Raw genomic sequence first — 19,831 nt, forward strand, 5'->3', positions numbered from 1 at the left:
CTAACTGGCTGCTGGACAATGAAGAAATCGTTCCCAACATTTTATGGAGCGATGAAGTAAATTCTTCTGTGGATGGCATAATCAACAATCAAAATTACGTGATATGGTCCCTTGAAGCTCCTCAAGAGTAGCTCACCAATAATCTCCATTCCCCTCTTCTCCGTGTGTGGATGGGGCTCTCCTCAAAGTGTCTTCTGTGTCCCTTTTTCTTTGATGCTACGGTTACCTCTACATACTGCAGACGCATGTTATCCTGCGACTCAAGTAGCAGAGGAAGTCATTGACCGTCTTTCAACAAGATGGCGCTCCACCCCACCACTCAAACCAAGTGAGAACTTACCTCCGTGAGCAATTTTCTGATGTGAGTCATTGCTCGTGGATTTCCAAACTTTTGGTCCGCAAGGCCACCCGATCTCACACCTTTGAATTATTGGTTTTGGGGAATGATCGGAGCTCGCGTATATCATGGAAATAAACCGAAGAATTTGGTGGAGTTAAGAGCAAGAATTGAAGAGGAGTGTGCACGAGTGACGCTTGAAGAAGTTAAACATGTTGTGTCTCACATCTCATACCGCCTCCAACTTTCAACGTCTTTTGTAATTCCAGTTTGTTCACAGTAAACCTCCATGGTGCTAGTATGTCCACATAAAAAATGATAAATTTTTTGAATTGTTGTTGAAGTTTGAACGTGGGTATTATTTTTTGCATCTATTATGAGACACCCTGTAGTTACCGCTGGAAATTTTATCAGCTTTCTGCCTGGACATGGCAAATTTATACACTCCAACTTAGTTGTGACTTCGATGGAGTTGAATAAATAAATCGTCTTTACCGAAGCCCCTCTAGTCTAGGTGTGAACAATCCGCTCGTGCTTTCCAGCGGTCGCATAGTGGTTCTCACCATCATCGTTGTCAATAACGTAATAAAAGTAACAGTCGACCAGAAGCATTCTGATTCTCTTCGGTCGTTAACATTCTCTGATACTTTCGACATGTCCTCCGCAGTTCTACTGAGGTAACCCATATGTTAGTGTATTTGTATATGGAATGCAATACCGTATCACCTTCATGCCCACCAATAACCGCATGCAATTAAAAAAAATAACGTTCTACTTCCCTCTTCCCTGTACGCAGAGAAGTTCAGGCTGGTCAATTTGCAGAGGTGCTTTTCTCGATAGCCGATAATCAGTTGAATGGACAATCCGGTGATGCTAGCGAAAGTCTTTCCGCAAACTGGATGGTGGAAGAAAACAAGGCCGACGTTCGATCCTCACTCAGCGATCAGTTGGAACTAGCTGCTTGGTGGCCTTGTCGGGTTCATAAGGTTCGCGATGACATGGCTGTAGTGAAGCTCCAAGTAAATACCCCATCGGATGCAAGCCCAACAGATATCACGCGATGCGCGCAACTTTCAGCCGTTACGGACATTGTAAATCGAAATACTTTACGGCAACCTACTCACGACATCCCCTGCATTTCCGCGGCCATGATCCATCGACATTCTATTGAAATCCCAAAGGAGCTTTCCGAATTGTGAGTTAGTCTTCCTCTGGTCTAGTTAATTCGTATCTTTACGTGAATTCTTGAGCGCGAAATTCTTTCTTTGCCGTTATTCGGTCAGTCATATTTCACTACTGACAGGGATCCATCAGATGAGGAATATTTTCGTAAGACGCGTACATTTTTATGCTCACGTGATTCTTACAAGCCGTGGCAGTCTGGCATCAGTACTTTGAAATAGGATTCTTTTACGCACCTGGACATTCTTTCACCAATGATTGGTCCTTAGATACGTCAATGTCGGCACATTGTTCTAGTAGGCTAAGGCCTTCCCATCGGTAAATGTCGCCTATGGCAATGACGTTTGTGTTCTCTCCCTGTTCCACTAATGATCAGCTGTCGTACCCCTGTTTTGAAACTGTTTTAGTCACATCGTGACAACTCTCTCAGGATGTTAGAGGTTCACATATGTTCTTCCAAAGTGTATCAAAACGACTCAAACGTTTTGCGGAGGAATAATTGTAAGTAAACATGGAAATCTTTCCTGACGAGACAGCACCATGCGGTGCCCTTGCAGTTTTGTCAAGCCTGTGGGCATTCCGTGATGTATCTGCACCAGTTGCTTGGTCTAAGTTTGTAAGTACTGGGCTTGATTCCCAGTGTTGACCAAAGCTGTTCGATTTCATCCCTGCAAATGAGAGTGCGGGTGAAAAGCATTGATGGTCCTGTAGTTTCACCGGTGGATGTTTGGACAGACCAAATGACTGCGCACGTCTATGTTCGTACGCCGTTCTCACCGCTAGTGCGTACGAGTAGCAACCAATAAAGCCGAAGTTGGCTTCCGATCATTTTCATAGCTCAGCTGTGTTTTATCGCCATCATAAGTGGTCTCACAAGGTCGTCCTGCTGATGAGTAAGAGAGGGCTAAATTTCTGGTCATCCGGGAATTGTTCTTTCTTCACTAGAAAAAAAAACTCAAAGGAAGAGTGGTCCTAATAGGGCGATGAAGATCCTTTTTGGAGAGAGGAGTCTATAAATGGACCACTGATCCCCTCGCCGATGCTTCACTGACAGGTGTTCGTTCCCACCATCTAATTTAGGCGTTCTATCCACGCAGACTTTGTTGGCTTGACCAAGCACCCCCCTTTTCGCAGGACTGTTTGTCCCGCACTTGGCTACGGTGTCCTTTGAAACGTTCAACGTTTGCTACCCAGCGGAAAACTGAAATGAACAAAATTGTAGGCGGTAGCGGTCGTCAGGCTCCAGAACGGGATCTCAGAGAGCGGTCACATAGAGATACACTGCCATATCTCCCAGTCACATGCTGCTTTCTGGTTTTCCTTTTCTCACCAGCTGATTTCTTCAGCTCAACAACTGTTCAACACATTTACTGAAATCATGCCAACTCACATGCTTTATATATGGCTCCCCTTCAGTTGGAATAACACTAGGTCATATTGTGACACGCGAACAGAAACAGCCCATCAACCTACGCTAACTGCTAATTGCTTCGCAAAAAAACTATGATTATTTTATTTAAGCGGTCAGCCTTGTACCACAGATATTCAATTTCTAGTGAAGTAGTGGTGTAGCCCACCATATTGTGATGAACTTTAGGTTGTTTAACACATGCACTATGTTTTACACCTCAGCGTGAATTAGTCTTTCTCTAGCTTTTGTCCCGGTAACCACTAATCGGTATCCATTTCGCGGCCTTTTGTATGCGTGTGAGAGAGAATGATTCTGTGTGCAATGAGTTTTTGGCTCAACTGCCCGCCCTGATTGATCTCAATAGGCAATCTTTTTTCGTTGAGCTCGGATACACTTACTTCTTCCTTCGAGCCTGAACTGGATTAGCTCAAACCATTACCTATTCGCTTTCTTTTCTTCGCTCACAGTGCTGCTGATACGAGCGTTCACACCGAGTTCCTTCGACACGCCGGTGGACCTGTAAGCCTATTCTTCGACAAGGAGTCATCCTCATTGGTTGTGCTGAGCACTGATGAAAGTGCGATCCGAAATGTCGCCCTGTTGGAGGAGACGCATGTGAAAATGCTTCGTCAGAAGTGGGCCATCACACGGAGTTTGAGACAAACAATGCGCAATATGGAGGTGAGCTAACGTACCCCTTTTGAGCTTGTTAATTTCACTGGGTTTTCTCACCACTAGTCATTGATTATTACGGATTTTCGCCTTTGTGAGTATCGTGTAAATGCTGTAGTTTTTTAAACTAAAACACACTGAAGGGCTGCAAAACACTACGTTTGCCTCATTTTTGTTGTGACCTATTAGCAGTATGCACCTCCAGGGTCTCTAGGTGAACTCGGACTCGCTATATTCCTAATAAAAGTTAAACACTGCCATTCAGTACAGAGGACTGACGCCTAGACAGGATATAGCACCAACCAACCTTGAGTTCACCACTGTCACAATTTGGTGGTAATTGACCCCAGGGACAGCAGCCCTGACCGGTGATGTCATTCCTGGGATGTTCTCCTGTTTAGGCAGATTACTTATATTCCGTAAGTAGTGGAAAAATTCCAGTGTTCTGTTCTTGTGACGCTTCGCCCTTGTCGGCAACCATCAATAGTCCATATCTTTGATGAAGCAGTCCGAGTAATGTGAACTAAATTTTTATGATTAAATTAATCACTTGACCGACCTGCCGGCTGAGCAGTGAACTTCAAGTTCAAACCCCTTTTGGGTTCCGTGAATGGTTCTCGTCAAGGATCAAGCAGCTGAATGGTGCTTCTCTGCTTCCCAGCATACTGGGACGAAATCCGTATTTTAGAATATGGTGTGAGTTGAACAGGCTTTAACAAAGTTGGTATGTGGCGATGAGCCCAGGGATAGACTGCGGTAAAGCTGTCATCCTGAACCGATGCTCACTCACGTGCTAGCATGCTGTTCTGGTTTTTGAACCTTATCATGGATTTCCTTTGTCCTGCCTTTTATCCGAATCGGAATATCTTTTCGGCTCACCTTGAAGCGCGGCGTACATTCCATCCAGATTGATGATTATCTCATCCCAAAAATGCTTTTGTGTGTCTCCTCGGCGCTCTTGGCTTTTTCGGTCCTGGCCCTACTTCCCCCATAGACGGCTCTTCGTCATCATGTCGGGCTATCACACAGTGGTCTGTGTGGTTTATTGTTGTGAACGAAGCAAGCTAAACTGGTACTTTTTTAATAATCTGTTTATGATCACCCAGGTCATATGACTTAGGTGAAGGATAGTGGCGCACCTGCAATACGGGTTGCGTTCGGAAATCATACACTGCCAGTACTAGCCGTAATTTATTCGCCAATCGAATTACCTTCGGCTTTTAGTGAAGCGCTGGCGGAGCCCGATAAGCTCAGCCTACTAAGGGTTCATGAGGCCGGGGTAGAGTGATCTGTCAGCTGATCGGCTATTCGCCTCCTGACGCGGACAGGCTTGTATTGCTTGGGAATTCGGTTTTGTGGCGGGTTTCTAGTCTAACAGGCTTATGACTTATTCATTCCATTTACCTGTTAGCGTACCTTTCTACTTGTTATTCACTCGTTAGCTTCCTGTTGAAAAAGCTTGATCCATTAGCAACCTAACTTTGCTACCATATCGCCGGAGCTTATGAAAATGTTATTCCAGTCCACTCCTTTGTGGGTGCGTTTTATAACAGAACTACGCGGCGCTCGTCCCCTTTGGGGAGTCGACTTACATCACTGTTTTTCGTGTGCATAGGAATGTGACAACACAAACAGCCAGTTGATACTGGGGTCTTTAACTAGTCCAAATATTGCTACAGTTCACTTGACTCATCATGTGTTTGTAGCTTTGAATATCGATTTCCAGTGCTGAAGTAACCCCCGCTTTGAAAGAGCACGAAAGAGTAGCTCTGGTTAGATGACACCAAATCGCCCCAGTGTGCTCATGAAAAATGACGACCACTAATCAGGTGTTCCGATCCTCAACAAGTTAGCCATATTAATTCTTGTTTATCACAACCGGTGCTATAAGTGAATCTCCAGTCATGGATACAGTAAAGAAGAATAGAGTTGTCATTAACAGCTACGAGGAAGCTACTGATGCTTCACATATCCAAAACTCTTCGTGAGGTTCAAGCAAGCGGTAGTCGGTTGATCCAGGAGAGTATTTTGTGACCAACTTTTATCGCAGAATGACATAAATCGCTGTTTTCTTGGTATTTGTTGATTGCGAAACTTCGAACCCCATACAACGTTTGTGTGAAGAGGGATCTCATTCCGATTCGGTGAGCTTCAGGGGCGAGGTAGATTGCACCCTTATGTAAAATCCTCGTTCACTGCTGTTGACACGATACTTACCATTTGAACTTTTGGCTCCGTGTTTGTTTTTCTTCTGTGGTTTTATACTGTTTCTGTTTGGTCTCAGCAGGCTAACTTTCACCTTCCCCATGGACCTTGTTCAGGTAACTAGAGGACACGAAACCTCACATCTCAACATGACCAGTTCGAGGAGCAGCGCTGATTGGGACACTGATCCAAACATGTTTTACGAGCGTTTCTACGTTCCCCAACGCCTAATGGGGCTGGCAATCGGTGCTCAGGGCCATAACATCCGCGCATGTCGCGAGATGCCGGATGTTGTAAGCATACGACTACGTGAAACAAATGATGGGCGGCGTCCTGTTGAGGATCATGCGAATGAAAACGGAGACTCTGCATTAATCATTGTTGAAGCCAGAGTAGGTTTTCGATCTCCCCTCCACCCGGTTGTTAATGCCTTTAATCCGTTTGGATGGAGATTCCATTAGATGGCGTTTGAGTACATGTTCCACGTGTTTTTTGGGACCATTGCATTGTTAATCGTTAAGCCGAGAGACAGCTGATTGGCACCACTTCAAACTTCTACGTCAAACGTGCCACATGTAAACAACAAAGGACATACAACATGCCGTTGGAAAGTGAAAATAGCTGGGTGGATGACGGTTGTAACTGTGGTCACAATATTCAGGCTATGACCTCATGGCAAGTTAGAGAACGGAGTGATTGGTCAGTTATCTAGCTTTCTACCGTTTATTAAGGCTGGTAGTTTCCAATTGCCATAATTTCGCTACCCGAGGATAAACAGTTTGTGAGAAAAAGAGTAACACCGGAAGCAATGGCCAAACCAGTTCACTGACTTTCAATTCTCCTGTTTGTCTGATAAAGCAGGGAACTAGAGAGCAGCGCATCGAGGATAATAGTCTTGACATGGGGCCCTCACGGGCTACGTGATAGAGCCATTTTTGTATGGGTCAATAACCGGCGACTTATCTCGCTCCACAGTTCCCATCCTGTTAGACGGCGGTTTCCAGTGCAGCTGAGTTCAGTGTTAAGGGCTTTCGTTCCTTGTTGCTAACTTTGATCGATTGCTCCTGGACTGCCTCTTCTCAGCATATGACTTGGTAGAGGGTTCAGCAAGGTGAGCGGTCCTCGGGCGTACAAAGTACATGGCTTAAATAACGTAACCTATAGAGTATGATTGGTTGATCTCTCTTGAGAAAGTTGGATTTCCCCAGCTCCACCTGGCAAACCTTATCGATACTGATCCGATGTTCTCGTCCAACCCGCGCAGAGACAACGTTGGTTAAATAGGGAATATTTGGAGATCTATACGCAACGTACGCGTCTCGGCTCCACAAATTAGACAGATCGCATCCGAGCACTGCACAAAATACCCCTGACAGCCAAATTAATACCATGGTGGCGCCAAAAATGTCGAAAGTTTGCAAACAGTGGTTAAGACTGGTTGCATCTTTTGCCGGACCATTGGGACTTGTGCAGCTGCCCGGATCGATAGACCGCATAGATAGGTTTGCCCACAATTATTAGTTTTAGCTTTGAACCCACCAATTTTTGCAATAGGACTTTACATTGTGCACTTGTGTGGCCTTTATTTAAAATAGCTTGGATTTCTATTTTCAATAAAGCGATATCGTCAGTGATGAGGACTCACTAGAATAATTACGATTGGACAGGAAATGATGGATCGATGTAGTAAGTGACAAGAATTTTAAGTGGATAACTTTGATCGCCAGACACTGGCATAGGGTTTCAATAATCGGTGGATTCAAAACAGCTTTTAGGTGAATAGCGAGCGCCATCTATGTTCAGACGTAAACTGAAAATACGATCAGCGCAAACTTTGCCCTTGCGAAACCCAGTTTGATTCTCATGAATCTTGCTCTCTCGATTGTGAATCAACTTGCACAGGATAACACCAAAGAACATCTTGAAAACTATGGCTGCTAGACTGATTTCTATCTGTAGCGAGCTTGAACTCTCCAGCTGTGCGACGGTTTGTCCACCTTCATAGCCAATACTAGGGAGCGTACATGTAACGCTCACACAGCCTCGTACCACGTTTGTTCGTCGGTCGAAGTCTGAATACCAGCCTTCTGGTGCACCATGTCGGGCAACGTAATTTGTGTGGTCACTTACTCCCTCAAATCTAGATTACTCTGGTCATCTTACGCCAAATGTCACTGCCTTACTGGTAGGCTTTTGAGCCAAAGGCTTTGATTGAAGACTCTGACCATCCTCCTTGCGCACTGGCATTGCTCCGACCCAAGTAGAAGCATCCGTCAAACAACTATAGATAAAGCCATGCCTCACCGGCATGAGAAGGCCTCTGGTGAGCGAAACAGTCATGGAGAAAAGCAACTCGTTCCTGGAAAACGTGACTCGCCAATCGTTGGACTGAGTACTTTCAGTAGCGGCAACTTGCCACCTCTAATTGGTTAGTCGGATTTCCGACCCGTAATGGAGACCTTGACAGTGAACTTGGAACATTCGATGGCTTCGGAAATGGGTGAATGGCCTTCCTCAAACTCCACTAAGTTTCCGGTCCTGATAAGCTTCCATCCTTTCGATGCCTTGATGTCCCGAAGGAATGCAATTTCGCCTTGGGTTTCTGTTTGGGAACGGGTGCCGACGTCTTATTAAGGTTTCTGTGTATCTTCCAGAGATCGTGTGAATGTTTTTTTTCACGGGTGTTCTGTTGATCAGAAGCTTGAATTAGTTTAGCGGTTAAAGCGCGAAACTACTGACGAGTACCCGTGGCTCGAACCCAACTGCGGCTTTTCGATTGCTCTTGTCTAGGCTTGGGTACCCTGGCAGTATCTCAGCCCCCGTGTTTCTTTCGGATTGCACAGCAGTTGTGCCCAGAAAAAGGGCCACAGCTGAACATTTTCTCCAAAATTAAGAGCTTCCATGTGGTTGGTACATCGTTCATAGCTACAAATATTATTGGGACATGTCGGTGCAGGAATCTTGGGCGTATGTTCTTTTTTCTTGTGCTCTACCCTGCTTTTTGCAATTTGTGTGGTGAGCCCTACCAGACACTTGATTCTAAACATCTTTGCTGGGGATGGTTCAATAATCCTTATTGTTTTATCTCTTCCTCCATTCTTGTCTCATTATCACTTTTTAGACAGCGGAAGCAGCAAAGCAAGCTCGTTCCAGACTGGAGTTTACTGAGCTCTATCTGGGTGTCCCAAGACGATATGTGGGACGGTTGATCGGTCGGAGGACGAACAACATCGTTTCCATAATCGAGAAATCTGGCGTGGTCCAAATTCATTTCGACGACCATATCAAAGGTCCTTCCGAGGATGAAACGATACCCAATCTTGAAGGCCTTAACCTACATCCCCCAGGGCCCACAACGCCTGTGTCTACCAGCATGCGACGTTTGTTTCTTCGGGTAAGTGCCATCACCTAATTTGTGAGTTGACACGGTTGTTATTCATTCGAACAATAGGTAAGGTTTTCCACATGGGACAGTTCTCGAATGGAAGAGACTCATTCGAACTCAGTTCTTCTTGCGCTTTTGGTCTACTCACACCTACCTAATGAGAGGGAAGTCTATGAAGAAAATACCAAGTTTCTCTACGCACAGAAATCTAGTCTGTACGTAGGGATGATGTGTTGCAACCCAGCAGCTTTTATAGCGGGCCTTGGTTTGGTGTAAAGCCTAATTTTAACAAAAATTCATGGTAGACTGAAACAGTCTACGAGGTCATGCCGGTTTTCTTGAGAGAGAGGGAAGCGCCGAGCTCAGACGTTCGGTTCTTACTATCCTCCCCACATTGGCGTTGTTCATGATGATCCTCACGATGGGAAGTCAGCTGATTGCAGCCTTGTCTCCAACTGTGGCGGATTTCGGTCGCACGCTTGCATTTTGGCTATTACCTCCATTGTTTGATAAGCTTGAATATGTTGGTTCGTTTCTCACACGTTCATCTCGCACTTACTGTCACGTGCATGCTGCTCTTCCACAATCTCGTTTACGCCTGTTGTTCACAGGCCGGAGGTACCCAGGCTACTTCACAACCCCATGCCGAAGAGGAGTACGGTGGGTTTGTCCTGTCTGGCACACGCGATGCAGTCGAAAAAGCCCGATTATTGATTAGCTTTCAACTGGATTATATCTACGATTTGGAAAAAATGGAAGTAAGTCAGTATTTTTTCTCCGCACCCATGTGTTATACTCACCCATGTTTTGTCACAGTATAGTTGCTGTCTTCGGCCTGCATACTTTCATGCGAGCAAAGGACCCTATCGGTACTGCTTATTGATCGTAGTTGATCTTGCGGATAACGCAACATCCAATGGCAAGGAGATTTGGGTTTACCTAGATAGCCCAGTGAGACATACTGGAAGACCCCTGTGCAGCATTCACAGTGTCTCTCTTAACACGTCGCAGTACACTCAGTTCAAGGAGAACATTATAAGCGAGAGACTCAACTTTTATTCAGGGTATTCTCCTATTGACATCAAACCAATATGCGGATGAGTGTATTTGTCGGATTTGGGTTCAGCTAGAGCATAAGACTGACAGAAACTCTGGGTCCGTGGTTCGAACCCGACCTCTGCCCTTCGACTTACCCTGTCCAGGCTTTGGCAACCTGGCACTATCCAAGTCCTCGTGCTTCCTTCGGGTGGCATAACAGCTGGGCACCGAAAGGTATGGGAAAGTATGAGAACTATTGTCCGCATCATTATCATGCATACAAGCCTAAAAATAAACCTTACATTGTTTCGGCTATCTCCGGCTTATGGACGAGGCGGTTTGTAACCTATACTGGGTCGATTTCTTCCAGAGCCTAGCCATCAACCGTTGAGCGGCAGCGGTTTAACACATCGAAGGAGCCGGCTCTTCATAGGTTACTTACACTAAAATTTAAAAAAATGGACTAACTGTAGCGAATTTTCTTTCACCACTTCATAATAAGTGGCTGCTATCTCCTGTTGGTTTGACTTTATGCTACAATCAACGAATGGTAAGGATAAGTTTATGATTCAGCTGGTGCCTGACTGCCTCACCGGTGGGAGTGTTTGTGTGTGTGTGTCAAGTACCTCTGAACCAATCAGGGCTATCACGGTTCAGGAACTTAGCGATCCCAGAAGCGATCGGAATCCAACTGTATGGTCGGTAATTCTGCGTCCAAATAGAATCCGTGCGCCCTCTTAAATTCATTTGGCACACGAACAAGCCAGTTTCACAAACTTGTATGACGCTGACGTCACTCTTTTTTACTCCATGATGTATTGGCCCATGAACCTCGACCTTTAAAGAGGGTGACTTCTGGTATTATATAAACTTCTACCTTGCTGACCAGGGTGACCAATAAAAAAAGCAAGCTTTATCCGCCACCTTGTTCTTCCTGGCACATGTAACTGCCTCACATAAAAGGAATTCTCCCCTCCGTGTGAAGTATGTCCAACCCAACTCACGACAGGTGTTTGTGTGTGCATCTATCTATGGTCAGTTAAAACAAGTGTGGACTGTCATACAAACCGAACAACTTTTGATTGGTCTTTGGGCATTCTCAATCACTTCTTGGTCCTTTTTACTGTTAGATCTGGTGTTTGCAACAAAGTGAGACAATTATGCTTGATATATTCTGAAAAATTCAGACAAATCCACACTTTGATTCACGGTGTGTTTATATCGATAGGGTGGCACCCAAGTTCATTATTTTATTGTCTTACGAATAGCTGTTTAAAAGATTGGATACTCACGCTCTGAAAGTTCCCACCCGAGCATACGGTTAAATTTGACCTTCGTGGTTTTGGTCGGAAAGACCTTTCATGGCCGTCCCACTAAAGTTTGTCTCGGCCTTTTATCGATTGTTCGCCTCGCTAAAGTTTTCGGAAACTCAATTATTTCATTTTGGTGCATTTTGCATTAATTGGTTGCCTTTATAATTTTCATGTTTTGGGACAAAGACTACGTTTCACCTGTCGTGTATCTCGAGCCGACAGGAATTTCTGGTTATGGTATAGTGTTTGCTATGTGGGTGCAATATTATTGATCGTTCACCGGCTTACTGATCCACTCGGGACATCCTGTCAGCATTAGATCATGTGACGGGAGCCGTGAGTGAATGGAACGCTGCATTTTAATGCTGCATCTGTGATCCCACTGGTTCTACTCTGTTAGGTTCCTGAAAGTTGGATTACAGCAAGAATGACGTTAAGTGTGGTTCATAACCATGTTTTACAGTCTCCAGCCAAGACCAGAGGTTGTAATTGTAATGCCTTGATCAGTGAGGGATGTCTACAGTCAAACTGAAGAGAACAACAGCCATCCAAATAAGCTGAACTAATAGCATTCCGTTCGCTGTCAAACGAAGACCGCGGGTCACGATACCCTTGAAAGGTTGATGATGTGTGCACTACTGTTAATTTCCAACAAAATTGGTTGCGGTGCTTCTTAGCTTTTCAGCGTAGATTGGGTTCGAAAGTATTCCTATTGTTTACTCCACTGAAACATGCTTGCAGCCAATCAAGAAGCTGTCGATTTTCGAGCATTCCGGTTTTGCAGAATTTCGAAGATCCTTTTGTACGTTCCTTCTTGGCTGTCTGTCTCCTACGGTCTCATTCTTAAACTCCCTTTATCTAGGCGGAAAAGATAGCATTGATACGAAATTTGTCCCACACTTCTGACTCGGGCAGTGGATATCCCGGTCGCTTGGGTGCCCCCAGTGGTCCCTCCCGTGGAGTTGGTCGTGGTGGCCGCAGACCACCACGCGGTGCTCCCTTCCCATCATCCTATCCACCGTATGCTGGCACAGATCCTACGGACACCAGTTCCAGACCCAGCCAATACACTGATGAGGGAGGTCCCTTGCCCTATAGCGGCGGACGCAGGCCAGTGAGTCTTTCTCAATATTATTTTCATGAATGTCTCTCAGGTTTGCTCCTGGTATGTTTTCTGTGTCAGATCGGGCCAAAGCAATTTCAACCCAAGCTTTCAGAAACTCCTAAATCTGATTTAATGCTTCGACTAAATCGGTTTTGGAACAATCGTTTGAGGCATGCGTTCCACCTGCTCTGGTTACTACAACTTCGTGCGTTTTCTCGCGTGGCAGCTTGACAGTTGCCACAAAGTACTCAGCTAAGTAATTGCTCCAGTTTCCGCCCACGTTTAGCCCATCTAAACTTGTATTCCATGCCAGTGGTTGGCAGCCTGTGCACGTTTTTCGCGAATAGTATATCTTCAAAGGAGAATAACCAATTCCAAAGTGCCCTGGAACTTTTTGCTTTTTCTCCGTACATGTAAGTGAATACCGAATAACAAATGAGGCCTTGACTTTAATGTTACTCTGCGTTTATCCGGTCATTATTTCAGCCGCGTAATGCACGAGGTGATCAACGGCCACGACGCCAAACTGGACGAGGGGGTGCTCGTCGAAGTGGGCCAAACAACAATTACGCTGACTGGAACGACCCAACTGGGAATAATGGGGATGTAGCTGATCGTCGCCGTGGTTCAGCAGATTCGGATGCCTTGAGCCATGAAGTCGAGTCAGATGAACGCGAAACAGTGGGGCGATACGGTCAAGGTTCAGGGCCGGAATGCAAACGCACTGATGGCGGTGAGACCGCATCTAGTTTGGCCACCGATGATGACAATTTTCCCGGTGGTGATGGCTCATCCGCCGGGGAGGGTTGTCCTCACCCCAACGAACCCGCTCGTGGACGTGGCCCAAGCAGAGGTTCATACAAACGGTAGGTAACTCACCTCGTTTAAAATCATTATGAAGAGGGGCCTGATTTCTGTCAGTTTTTCGGTTTGGAAAATCACTGGATGATGTGATGTCGAAGAGTTTTCAGCAACCTTGTGAGTAGTTTCCTTTATGTAGATGTGATCCATAGTTATCTGAATGCCCTAGCCTTGCGTTGCTCGTTTACTGTCTCAGTTTGTTTCGTTCTGTTTTTCGAAATGGTGTTTAGGGACCCCAAAATTGTGTTGTAGTAAAAATTGCAGTCAAGAGGCTTAATGATATTTGTCGCCATTGGCCTGCGCTTCTTTCCAGTATCAAGGGCACTACAGAATAATGGAGAGAAAAAAGGACTTCATACTCCGGACTCTTAAAACTTCTGGCACAAATTCGCGCGTTCTGCATGATCAGCTGACCACCTTGTCTGCGTGACAGTTGGCTAACATATATTAATGGAGTTATAGAGTCTATTAAAATAAACTGTCGCCTGTGGCCTAATTTGACCAATCACCAAGATGTTTGAGTGAACCTTTTGTTTGCTTCACTTTTCGCGCTACTTTTATCGGTCCGGAAGGTCGACTAGTGCGTCAATCTAATTCCACGTTTACGTCACACATCTAGCCCCGAACACATTGGTGTTTGATTGTTCAACATTGTGGCTCAGGCTAGAAATCCGTCGATTATAATACAACGACCATCGAGGTTGCTGTACTGGTTAGGCGTTTCATTACTTTTCCTGAATCAATACTTTTGGTGTCAATGTGATGAGGACGAACGTCGTTTATCAATATCATCCTGCGATATAACACGGCCTTTCAGCTTGTTACCGCCATTTAGTCAGTCTCCTGATTTTCGAAATCTCGTCTTTACGCGTATCAGGTTTGCAAATCTTTTGGTGGGCGCATAATCCTGTGACAAACAGCTTGTAGCTTCTGATTATTGAGTCACAACGCGATAGAAGGGCCTCTTTTGGTTGGATTTTTGAGATCTGACCACTCCCGTTCTGTCTCAGCTAAAGGACTTATTCAACCATACTTTTTCGGAATGATATGAGCATGGCTGACGCATGGAGTCAACTGGTTCGTTGTTAGTGGTAACATTCACTTTTTTAAAAATTTCCGCTTCAGCACGTCACATCTAGGCAGTTATGTGTGTCGGCATAATTTGTGAAATAAAAGAAAGGTGGGCAACGCTAACTCCAGTAGGTTTCACGTGATATGTGACGGGGACTCTTGTATTTCTGTCCCACCAGTTGCATCCGGCACGTGCTTCTCCGTTGTGATGATAATAATTCCGAGCTTGTGTTCGATAAGTCCGCCAAGATTTCGATATATATCATGTTCGATGATTTCTTGCATGCAGATTTCCCTCCAATAGTAAACACTACGGCGCAAATGGCTTCCTGCTCACTACATTCAGTGACGGCCCCTACTCTGCCTCTGTTTTTTTCGCCGTATGATTTTTCTTGTCGCAGAACGGTGATGTAACAGTTTCTACGTTTCTGTTGCTGTCCACGGTTATCATCCTCATCGACAGCATGACATCAGTGTTCAACACCGATGCCGTACAACCATGACTTATTTGAAAGCCTTATTGTAAAGAAAAGAATAAAGGTGAATGGGGCAGGGACTTAGTGCTAGCTTAACTCAATCATTCCGAGGTGCCTACACCTCCAGACATTCACTCAGGCACTCTGGATAGAAACTGACAACAAGAACGCCACTGACATCGGTTGGCAGCCATATCTTGTAGTGTCTCCAACCAGGCACAGTAAGGATCACGCGGTCCCAATCCTGGAAGGCGAGTAGCACCGACAACACCCAAGCGTTTCGTGATCTCCTTCATACTCCTCTGCCAAGTCAAGTCAAGAGTTGACCGCTTTACGCCACTCTGAATTGGGTATGGAAAACAGCACTCTCTTCGGCAAACGATGGTTCGGCATGCGTAAAACATGTCCCAACCAACGCAGCTTCTGGTGCTGGACACATTCTTCAATGGAAGTACCCGTTACACAACCGAAAACACGCTTTCTAACTGCCTCGTTACGGATTCGCTGACACCAACCCACACGAGCTATGGTTCTGAGACAACGATTGTCGAACACCTGAAGACGTCTCAGGTCCGCTGCTCGAATAGGCCAAGTCTCACAGCCATACAACAAAACAGCCCGTACTGTAGCTTGATACACACGTCCCTTCAGATTCAGGGATAAACCATTCTGACGCCATAGGTGTCTCAAGTTAGCAAACGCGGCCCGAGCCTTGCAGATTCGTGCATTCACCTCATCTGTCACACTACAGTCAGAACTAATACAACTTCCAAGATACGTAAAACGCTCCACTGTCCACGGTGATGACGGGCAGCCATTGCTCAGCCTGGATGACAGGCTGACGCGGCTCGAGATGTCATTGCTGTCCAGGTCAAGCATTTTAATGCTGCATCTGTGATCCCACTGGTTCTACTCTGTTAGGTTCCTGAAAGTTTGATTGAATGACATTAAGGATGGTTCATAACCATGTTTTACAGTCTCCAGCCAACACTAGAGGTTGTACCTGTAACGCCTTGATCGATGAGGTAACGTCTACAGTCAAACTGAATAGAACAACAGCCATCCAAACAAACTGAACTAACAGCATTCCGTTCAACCGCAGGGCTATGTTTGTCTTGCCTAATTCAGAGAGTTGGTCAGCTTTTAACTCGTTATAATTATACGGGGAGTCTGAGTATCGGTGGTGCGGCCCGTACTCCAGTGAACCACTCTGCATGTACTAGGGTCGTTTCCAGAAATGACTGTTGTTCGATGTCAGTGATCTTTTGTCATCCCCTACTCAGTCTGTCTAGTGCGCGTCTGGAGGACACCTCGAAAGGCCTTTTCCCCTCGTTTTTTTCTTCACAGCAAGGTCTTTAAATAAATTGTGATTGTGCCTCAGTGGAACATCGGCCTTCAAAGCTGATGGTGAGCTGTCGGCCACACCCCTACACTTGAACGTCGCATGTGATTCGCCGCACATCTACCTAGTGAATTAACAGCTGAAGACAGTCAACGTCGTTAATGGGAATCTTGTGCGAATTTCGCTTCTGTAACTTTTCCTCAAGAGAATAGTCCATTTCAAATTTCGTAGCATTGCTTTGAGCTCTCTCCTACTTTGATGCCGAAGCTTGCCCAGTTACTTCATTTCGAGTAATATGTCCTATCCATAAGCAGCTTGCCAGCATGATTTAATTTCACTTGGTTGACCGGGGAGACAGCTCGACGTACGGTGCCTTTTGACAGTCGAAAAGCCCCTGACCTCAAATCCACTTAGTGGGACTAACTGCAGAAGCCGTGTTTTAAGAAGTTGGCTGTCTTACCTATTAACTTCAAAAGCATCGGTTGTGGTGTAATGGTCATTTCATCATAGTCTAGAGTAAACCGGCATTTTCATCGTACCAGCTGATACATGAAATGGCCTGGTGTAGCACATTCAGTTGAAGCGGACCTCACCATAAACGGAGCATTCAGCTGAATTCCGTTGAGTCTCCTGTCAAGGCTGAATTCGTCGACAAATGAGAGTTTTTGTCGAAGTTTGTTTGATTTGGGTTCAAGTAGATATCAGACTGAGAGGAATCTGTGACTGTGCCTAGCTGATGAGCCTCAAGAAACCGGTCGTGGTCTGTCGAAGTATTTTTAACAACCTTACGTGTAATGTTACGTTTATACTATTTATATCATTAGATCCTGGTATGGAATAAGTCAAGAAATTTAATGCTGAAACCAACTAGACTGAAAGGACGAAGTCAAGGAGTAGATTGGATGTCCCACTTTACAATATGTGAAAACCGTAAAAAAAAACCCAGCGGATACGGAAATCGTGGCAAACCGAGGGAATGGAAGCACCAATACGGCAGCTCCGTATGACATGAAGGGTGGAGCCAACTGAAAACGTCTCAATTTTTGCTCGGTTGCTACTCGAACTAAAGCTATTTCAGTGTTTGGAACCGATCGAGGAGCCTCAATTTCAAAGGGTTTGCTTCGCAATAATCAACCAAAAAATCCAACCTTTCTGAAATGGATAGAGGACCTTGATTTTCTTTGTGGAAGTAATAAAACATGGGTTTGTGGTGGGCGGACACAAACAAAAGTAGATCTTTTCTCGCGCGCATCAACATTCAATAACTGCCGCGCCTCTATATCAGCTGCCCCTTTTCCCCAATTGAATTGACCTGTGTTATCGCTTGTTCGTATCCTCTGTTTATCGGTTTTACTTTCTTGTTTCAGTATGGGCGTTTCCGATGGCTCCAGTCGGGCTCCTCGAAATGCTCGCTCTCAGAGAAACCGACAGTGGGCCGGTCAGAACGGAGAGAACGGTCCAATGAGCATCCGAACTCCACAAATGCAGTCTAGCAACAATTCAATGAGACACACACCCAGTGCAGCCGCTCGACAACCCGCACAGGTTTAATCGAACTGCATCCGATTTAGTAGTTTCACCATGTCGTCTACCGCCTACACAGTACTGACTATTGTACTTTTGTTGCCACTTCCTTCCCTCTCTAGAAGAGGGTCGGATTCTCGCTATCTATATGTCATCGCATCCATTCGTCGCCCGTCGGGCAGACACACTGAAGCACGCTGTCCCATTGTTTAAACTGGCTTTCATCTATTACGCTTCTTGTTGGTTCCCGCATTCATCCTGTCACAACACACTACCGTTAAGACTATTCCTCTGTCTCTATCTCCCATACACTTTCCAACATCTCCTTATCCGTGGCTCACCTAGCCGATGATGACCAATCATCCGTCCATCAGGTACTCATTAGTGCGCATTGACTCCCACACGCACCGTGCTACCATCTCTCCTTGTCAGGTATTTCTGGCTATCTTGCCTTCCTGAGTCCTTGTTCTGACAACGATGCACTAGTCTGGTCAGTTGCCGAAATTTGTGATCTACCGCGCACCGTGTATGTAGGCTGATGAACGCGCGACCGCTACTTTTGTCGCCGCCATTGCCTAGTTGCTATTCTTTTGGCCGTAATTTTGATCATTCGCATACTACAACGATAAAGAAAACTCTAGGCTTTTCGATCATTCCCATAAACATCATCCAACCCGCAGCTGCGTGCTGTTCGTCCATTTCCTCCCCACGTCATCAGCATTTTTCTATCCTTTTCACCTGTCTTGTCCTCCATCTCTAGTTTGTTCAGACCGTGAAGTACACCTACCCGTTCGCGCCCACCCGTACTCTTCTCATATTCCTGTGCCTTTAGTATTCACGATCCATCAGTGGTGTCGCAGTTTGGATGCTCAACACACATGCACTTTGATTGTATGACCTCTGGTCGTCCTCTTTTTTCATGGAGGGTTTAGGCTACATTCTCTCGTTTCCTTACTTTCTACCCTTCAACATCAACTAGCCGGTTCATATCCCCACTCTCCATATACTGCTCCGGTGTGTCTTTTGACGTTTTCCCCTCCTGTCTTCCATCTACTGCTCCCAAACTGGTCTTGCCTTCATGTCGCTTACTCCTGCTGCTGCTCTAGGCGCGTGTTCTCTTCCCGGCTTCGTTCATAATACAGATCTCAGAGGCTCGTTCCGAGCTAAAGTCTGTGTATTACCACCACCATTGGTGCGTGTTGTTCTTCTAATAGCGGTCCCGTTTGGGCTATTCATCAATAAACTTCGATTCCGGACATTAATCATGTTTCTTTGAATAGCATTGGTTTAGTTTTCTAGTTGGCTGGTCTGGGACGAACGGATGATCCCCACATCAAGGATACTGTCTGAGATTTAACACTGTCGTGATGTTCACCAGCATCATGTAACGACGTCCAAGCATTTTTTGTAGGACGAATCGATGCGATTCGTAGGATAAGTAGATAGGAACCTTAATGTTTTTCGTGGAACTCAGTGAGGTGAGTTGCCACAGTGGTGTGTTGAGTCTGAAGCACGTGAGCTCAGCCGTTCTCAATCTGCCACCGAGTCATCTTTAGTTTCCGGTTTACACACTTGGAGATCCATGTTATATCACCCTGAAAGTTTCTATAGGAATGCTTTAGAAATAACGAGGCGCCTTAACACTGAAAAGATACAGCACTTCGCCCAAATTATTGTGAAGTCATAACAACATGTATTATATGTAGACTACAATAACCTGGTGTAGTTTTATCTCTGTGGTGACAAATCACAGAAAGCAATAGTTGTGCGTCGAATCCTCTTTCAACCTTAGTCCAGTTCCCTCGTAAACCACAAACACGTAACTGTCTGCCGACGTCAGCAAACGAAGTGTCCGTTGAGTTAGTCCACGTGACGAGTTGCAGAACGTTTCTTGTGTGCAACTGAGCAA

At 45.4% G+C, this 19,831-nt stretch overlaps 1 protein-coding gene across 1 annotated transcript in view; it reads left to right on the forward strand.

Moving 5' to 3' along the window:
* The window catches only part of T265_15416 (hypothetical protein), a gene marked incomplete at both ends in the record, with an annotated part of 28,121 nt that extends 8,944 nt beyond the window's left edge, over window positions 1-19,177 (forward strand). The window contains 8 exons of the mRNA XM_009178004.1: window positions 1,134-1,532; window positions 3,398-3,611; window positions 5,924-6,199; window positions 8,929-9,201; window positions 9,804-9,950; window positions 12,406-12,657; window positions 13,135-13,514; window positions 17,766-19,177. Of these exons, the coding sequence (XP_009176268.1) occupies window positions 1,134-1,532; window positions 3,398-3,611; window positions 5,924-6,199; window positions 8,929-9,201; window positions 9,804-9,950; window positions 12,406-12,657; window positions 13,135-13,514; window positions 17,766-17,949 (2,125 nt within the window). The remainder of the gene's footprint in view (window positions 1-1,133; window positions 1,533-3,397; window positions 3,612-5,923; window positions 6,200-8,928; window positions 9,202-9,803; window positions 9,951-12,405; window positions 12,658-13,134; window positions 13,515-17,765) is intronic.
* Window positions 19,178-19,831: the final 654 nt, after the last annotated feature.

Source organism: Opisthorchis viverrini (assembly GCF_000715545.1).
Source record: "Opisthorchis viverrini unplaced genomic scaffold opera_v5_490, whole genome shotgun sequence".
Lineage (NCBI taxonomy): Eukaryota > Metazoa > Platyhelminthes > Trematoda > Opisthorchiida > Opisthorchiidae > Opisthorchis > Opisthorchis viverrini.